At 36.5% G+C, this 7,690-nt stretch overlaps 1 protein-coding gene across 1 annotated transcript; it reads left to right on the top strand.

Annotated features, from left to right (window-relative positions):
- Positions 1–1,491: 1,491 nt before the first annotated feature.
- On the top strand, positions 1,492–2,442 carry LOC123278102 (olfactory receptor 5A1-like). Its single transcript, XM_070487436.1, has one exon. The coding sequence runs from the start codon at positions 1,492–1,494 to the stop codon at positions 2,440–2,442; it is 951 nt and encodes a 316-aa protein (XP_070343537.1).
- Positions 2,443–7,690: the final 5,248 nt, after the last annotated feature.

Raw genomic sequence — 7,690 nt, 5'->3', positions numbered from 1 at the left:
TGCTTCTACTTTACTTCTCAGACTGTAGCCTTATGCGTCTATGGGGATTTTCTATTTGCATTCATTTTTGGAACTAGAAGGCTTGGAAATGATTGTAGAAAAGGAAGACATTCAGGAAGTCTAATGCTGACAAATATTTGTAGTTGATAGACATAGGTTATTCCATTAAGGTCACAGCCTTTCTCCAGGGAAATTTCCAAGACATCTACTTTTACCCATATACAACTCCCAGGCCATCTCTGACATACATTTTCTACCTTTCATACCTTCCCATGATTTTCTTTCTAGTTTGAGTCATATTAATTTAAATAGCTTTGTTGGGAGATGTTCTAATGACCATCTGGAGAGATAACAGCTATTTCATCTTGATGAGGGCATATAGTATCTGATGCAGAAATAATCTTTGGCTTATTTACTGTTTGGACTGAAGACTTAGTGCCTTCTTTCTCTGGACTAGCTCCAAAGAGGAAAACAGAAAGAATCTCCAGAAATTCTGCCTTAGTTTGATAATAAGAATGTCCATTAACTAAACATCTTAACCTTTACTTGAGTTCAAGTCACTCTACTTTGTAGGAGAAGTCTTGAAGCTAGGAACCATGAATAAACTCCAGGATGATTTAAGAATCTAATAGAACCATATGCAAAGGTGACAAGTGGTTGCAGTTTGCTGGGTAGAGGTTCTAGAGTTTCCAACAGATTTTCAAAAGTATCATTGATGGAAAGAACATCAAGAATCACTGTCTTAGATAACTTAACTTATAATATCCCTGATTTGAGGAAAGGAAAATGCTGCAACTGTAAGGAAAGGAACATAATGGCTCTTTCAACCTTGTCTTATCTAACTTCTCAGGAGCCTTCCTAGAGTCATTAGGTTGGTTAAGTCACACCCATTTCCAATCTATATCTTGGTGTGTGACTCTTTCCATCATTTAATTACGTTACTTTCATGTCTCTGAAGGCTTTATAAAAGTAGAAAGGCAGTTACGAAATCGTCCACCCTCCCTGATGGCAGATTAATAGAACGTTGGTTCCAAAGGAGATTTTACAGAGCACCTACTCCAGCATCCTTATTTGACAGATGACACCCAGCATGGTTCAGGGTCTTCTGAAAGGACTGATAAATAGTGGATCCAACCGAGCAGAATCTTTGTTTCCCCATGTTGAGAGATGACAGTTTTTATAATTTGGTCTAGTTCCAATTCTCATATATTTGTAAACTCTGGAATGTTAAGACATGAAATTAAGATTTTAGAGGATAATGTAAAAATAATGTCCATTTACTCCCTTCTGTCCCCTAAGAAAATGACAATATCCAAGGGAATTTTTCAGTTAAGGCTTGTAATTTCACATTTAAGACTATATTAACTCAACTTTGAGGATTTAAGATTGACATTTAGTCAGCTGTGTGAACAGAAAGAAATGTTTGTTTTTATTTTTTGAGAATGAATTTATTTCCATTTCTAATCATTTTCTCAGCAGATGGCACCAAGCATGTCCATGGAAGGGGATAGAAATTACACTTCTGCGTCCATGTTTGTTCTCCTGGGACTCTCAGATGGAAAAGAGTGGCAGCTTGTCCTCTTCCCAATCTTTCTAGGGATCTACCTTATGACCCTAGTCTGGAATCTGGGTCTTATCATCCTAATCAGGGTGGACTCCCACCTGCACACACCTATGTACTTTTTTCTCAGTTTCCTGTCATTTTTAGACATCTGCTATTCTTCTTCTACCAGCCCAAGGATGCTTTCAGACTTCTTAAAAGATGAAAAAACAATTTCCTTCACTGCCTGTGCCACCCAATATTTTGTTGGGTGCTGGATGGGTCAGGCTGAGTGCTGTCTCTTGGCTGCCATGGCCTATGACAGATATGTTGCTATTGGTAGGCCTCTGCAGTACCCAGCCATCATGGCTCCTGGCCTCTGTCAGAAGATGGTTGCTGGGGCCTATGGGAGTGGTTTCCTTAGTAGTTTAGTTCAAACAGTCCCTAGTTTTCATCTCCACTTTTGTGGGCCCAATATCATTCTAAATTTCTTCTGTGACATAATCCAGATTATTTCCTTGTCTTGCACCAATCCCTTTATCATCCACATGATTATTTTTCTGGTAGCATTTTTTACTGGATTCGGGTCTTTTCTTTTTATCCTCTTATCTTATGGTTTTATTGCAGTTTCTATTCTGAAACTATCCTCTGCCAAAGGTAGTGCCAAGGCCTTCAATACCTGTGCCTCCCACCTGGCAGTTGTGACAATCTTCTATGGTACAGGCCTCTTTATGTACCTGAATCCTAGCTCTAGCCACTCCAAGAATCAGAACAAGGTGCTTTCAGTGTTCTATGTTATCCTTATCCCCATGTTAAATCCTCTTATCTATAGTTTGAGGAACAAGGAAATTAAAGAGGCCCTCAAAAGGGTGATAAAGAGGACAACACATTTATCTCACTAAGAGCAATATTTATGCAGGTGCTATTTCTCCTATAATGAAGACAAAGTTTAGAATATGTATTTGACTTTTTGTAGGTCACAGGTCTTCTTTCTAGGTAGAAAGAAGAAGTGAAAGCATTGCTCTTTGATTCCTCTTGTCATTATTCTTAGCTACCACCACCAGGGGATCTGTTCGAGACAGTGTCACCAACATTGAATTTACTTTATAAACCTGATTCTATGATTAGACCCAGGTACATAAAACCCTACGTTTTGAGAACAGAGAATCTAATAGATATTTTATGTACAGAAATGTCAAGACCCTAGGAAGCCACATAGACTGTTTTTTCCTCTACGATTTTTAATGTCTTTTGTTTATTTTCAACCATTAAGCATTTGTATATTTCAATAAATATAATATAAAATAATGTATAAAATTAAATATGTGAAAATTAAAAATAATTTACAAATGCACACTTTATCATCTTATTCATGGACAGAGAGAGAGAAAGAAAAAGAAGGAGAGAGAGAGAGAATGATAGTGAGAAAGGAAACAGAGGGAAGGAGAAGGGAGGAGAGGAGAGGGAGAAAGACTGGTCTGGCATATTCCCAAATAATGTTTCTATCCCCTCCATCTTATTCCTGGAGAACTTCTTGTGTAGTGGCTTGTGAAAAAGAGGTGGGAAAGAGGAATGGTAGGAAGAAAGGGCCCTTTTATGGTCAAGAGTTGGGGAGATTCTCAGAGGCTAGAAAGAAGTCAAAGTTATCAATTTATGGACATAGTTCACCTGAAGCATGCTCCATGGTTGCTTCCCAGAGTCAAAGCAAGACTTCAGAAATTAAGGCTGTTGTGATGTGTCTTGGGAGACAGCGTCAAAGTCCCAGAGATATGAACCTCCCAGGGATTCCAGGGCCTTAAGTTTGATCAGGGAGCAGCAAAGCCAGCTGACTTAGAGACTCAGATTCCAATCAAGAGAATTTAAAGAAAATTTAAATAGATATTTTTTCAGACAAGTTTGTGTACTATATGTCATACATATTACATTAGTATTTACACAACACTTTATACTTCATATGGTTACATTGTACAGATGTGATTTATTTCTATTGCCATGTGAGTTGGCAGATGAGAAGTTATTCCCATTTCACAGATTGAAACTTTGGGCATATTGAGGTCTGCCACATTCTTCCCAGGGTAGCAACAATCCACGGTGAGTCTCGCAAATTTTCATGTGTGGATTATAAGTGGTTCCTATAGACCAGAAGCACGTCTTCCAATGCTTAGCCTTGGAACCCAAATTCTATACTTTTGGTGTTATATCTTTAAACTATCTTAAGAATCTATTCAGTTTAAAAGATTAAATTAGTATAGTTCTTATCAGAGGGAATATGTAACTGCTAACGAATTAGTGAATGTTAAATCAAAGAAATAATTTATTTCCCCATCCATCCTTTTCTCCCTAAAAGTAAGATTAGCTGAACTAGGTCAAACCAAGAAGGAGACCTTCTGAAAATATCTCTGTATTCCTAGTAATTGCAGGATAGGTGAGCTCCATTTTTCAAAAACAAAACACAAAAGTTTATGGGGATTATCTTAAGTAGATATTTTTAATGAAGGATTAGTAATGCAGCATAATATGCTGGAAAGAACTCCAATTCAGAAAACATGAATTACACCTTCTGATAATAGAAGTCATCGTTTGTACTACATACTGTGGTAAGTGCTGGATAACTGTTAACTAATTTGATTCTTTCTATGAAAATTTACTCTGAGATGTATCTACTATTATCAGCTCCATTTTATAGGTGATAGTACTGAGGTTTGGAGAGGTTAATTTGCTCAAGTTCATACAACCTACAAGTGGAAAGCTGGTATTCATCCCAGACTGGCTGATACCAATGCCCATGGTTGTAACCATGGTAACTCATCCCCCTGTCACAAATTAGTTTTATTTCTTCCCTATTTCCTTGATTTCCTCACTTATGTTTAGGAAATCATGCCATGTCTGCTTCAAAGGGCTGCTTTGATTACTGACTCAGGTCAGGTATTTGAGAAAATGTATGTATGTACATATCTGAAATGAAAGTACTTTGTAAACTGGTAAGTGCCCACACATCTAATTTATTGTTGTCAGTCTATATTGCCAACCAGCTGTGTCATCTTGGGCAAATCTCTTAGCTCCACTGGCTTCAGGTCCTCACCTGGAAATTGATGACATTTGACTAGATGGTTTCTAGGTCCTTTCCAGCTCAAATGACTCCAAGTTCATTAAAAGAAAAACTATAATCGTGAGACCATAATAGGACAGTGATGAAGTGAGGAATTGAATCAGAAGGGACATGGCAAAGTAGCATGGAAAAAACTCCATGACAACCATGACTCCAGAGAGCAAGTACCTGGAGAGTTTTCTCCCTGATTGTCTTTTCTCCTTTCACCTCTGACCTAATAGCTCATTTAAGAGGATCTCTAGTTGTGGGCATCTCTCTGGGGGTGAGTGGAAAGCCAATCACATGGCCAAAAGTGCACATCTTGGAGTGCAAGGGCCCACCTGAAAAATTCCTTTGGAAAAGAAATAAGCAATTTCAATCTTTAGCAAGAACTCTGTCTTCATGTGGGATCTAGGCCAAGCTCATAAGGGAAGATTTATAGAGAACAGTGGATTCTGTGTGTCTCTATATCTGTGTTACTCTTCCTTTAGGACCTACACAGCACAAGGGTTATGGTTCTCAGTCTCTCCTAGACTTTAACTTTTCCCTCTCTCTCACTTCTACACCCTTCGCTTAGGGGTCTTCCTTAGGTTCTGTTTCCCCTTACTCAAATTCTTTGAACTTCAGTGAAAAGAATATTTTCTAAACTGAAATTTCAGGTATTACTCTGTGGTGAGGCATAGATGTCTAATTCTAGTTCTCAATTTCTTAAGTATATGATCTTGAAGTCTGTTAATTTCTGTTTTTATTTTGTAAATTGGGGATAATAGAATCATCTAGAGTCTAATGAGACAAAACCTATAAAGCCTAATAGATTGTAGAAATTAATAATTGTGCTCTGAATCAAAAATAATAATTTGTTGAATTTCAGGGGAATTAACTAAGGTAAAACCGACTTGCCTGTGCTTCCCAACTTCAGCCATTCCATGACTCTCTTAATTTAATTTTCCCTTGAGAATTCTGCTTTCATATAATAATAATTAATTTGATTTCCATTTCAGTATACACCTTTTATTCATTATTTCTGAGCAGCAAAGCCAAGCTGGTCATTTCATAATTATATAATAAAGTACTCATGTACAAATCTATTGATCTTTTGAAATAATCCAAATAGTTGTGCATTGTCATCTTTGAAAACTCTGGTGGTCCGGAGCATGGGTGACACAGAAATCAGAGATGCCTCGCTGCAAGCACAGGCAGTGTTGATCTAACTGTTCCTTTTATCCTTCTTTTACTATGCTGTTATTCATTCAGCAACATTCCTGGCTTCCTCAACCTGATTGATTTCTTAACCTGATTTTCTACCCTGCACAAACTTGCAAATGGCCATGTCCTTAGAAGATCAGATTGGAAAAGGTCTTGATTAACTGTATCTCCACAGCAATATCGCCAACCAATATTTACCTCAGTTATCTTTTCCTCTACAAACTGTCTTGGGAGATGGCAAACACATGCAAAAAAATAATCAAAGAGAGTAAGTATATTCAGATTTTATTTTGTTTTTCTCCTGGCTTATCAAATTTTAAAAACATACATTTTTAGGATAACTTTTCTCATGAACAAGTTAAACAATCCACGACTCATCACATTTTTTCTGGGAATGATGAGGTACATGGAATACATTTAGTTACGGCTGACTCTGTTAACAGAATGTAACAAAAAAGTGAATTTTAGTGCAACCAATTGATCAAAAGCTTGATTCATTTTCATTGAATTGATCAATTATTTTGTTGTTTCAGGGATGTTGTGCGTGAATTTATATTTTCAAAATATTTTCATTGAATTGAATTCATCTTGGATAAAACGTGATGAATTATATAGACAGCACTCTAAGAGTAAACAGAAAGATTTCAACATTCATAAAACCATAATTGAAATGAAACGAAAATCATATATTTTCAGTTTCTCCTCCAAAGCTGGGTGAAAGAACCGTTCACGAACATCTTCAGCATATATTTACTGAGTTATATAAATGTTAGTATATGAGATGCTTATCACTAAATAGGAAAACATCTTCACTAGCCCATATACTGTTATAATAGAGTATCATCAATTCAAGAGGACCTGGTGGTGGTGGAACATGAAAAATAGCACCACGTGTTTACAATCCTGCTGACTGGAAGATAACGGAATAATACAAGATAGAGATAAATGTAATCATATAACCGATATTCTTGAATCTTAGCTTAGAGAGCATCTAATTTAGCAAAGAATTTTATGAAGAGCTCCTTGATGCTATAGTATTAGTTCTGCCTTATTTTTCTTTCACAGAAAGGAATGATAATTGCTAACATTTATTGAGCCCTTACTATTTTAAATCCTTTGTGTCATTCAGTTCCTGAAACAACCAGATGAAGTGGTAAATATTATTAGCCCCATTTATAGATGACTCCACTGAGACACAGAAAGGTTAATAACTTGCTTAGGATCACACAGCCAGTGAGTAAATGTAAGGAAAGTCTGACAATCTATTCTCTCTGTCATTCTCCCTCTTTCATTCTCTCTCCATTATTTTCCTTCTCCCTTTCTCTCTCCCTCTTTCTCTCTCACTGTGCTAACTATTAAGGATTTCTATATCTTAATAACTTTTTATTACAAATATAGGAGTTGTAGAAAATAAAAATACAGATAAAAATAAAGAAGAAAATCAAAATCATACCACTTATTACATTTGTCAATTGTAATTGGTTCACATGATGTGTGTGTGTGTGTTTGTGTGTATGTGTGTGTGTGTCTGTGAGAGAGAGAGATTGATTATATAAAGTAATCGTTTTCCTCTAGAAAGGTAGAACCATGTTTTGCAAACATCAGCAGTATACATGAGTGCCTATCCCTTATTGATTTATGCTTTTTATATTAAAGGCATTGCCACATTGGCATTCATACATTTTGTGACTAGGTTTCCCAGTTCATCAATCGTATTTCAAAAGTGTTTTATATAAGCGGGTTTTCAGCCATAATCAAGTTTAAATTGCTACATCATATTTTGTCTCTTATGGTCTCTTACTTGATGTTACATTTCAGAAATTGCATTCCCATCCCAAGATTATGCACCTGTGTAT

This window comes from Equus asinus, chromosome 17 (assembly GCF_041296235.1).
Source record: "Equus asinus isolate D_3611 breed Donkey chromosome 17, EquAss-T2T_v2, whole genome shotgun sequence".
In the NCBI taxonomy this organism is placed as follows: Eukaryota; Metazoa; Chordata; class Mammalia; order Perissodactyla; family Equidae; genus Equus; species Equus asinus.
The sequence above is the reverse complement of the archived record's forward strand: the minus strand, read 5'-3'. Positions and strand labels throughout refer to the sequence as shown.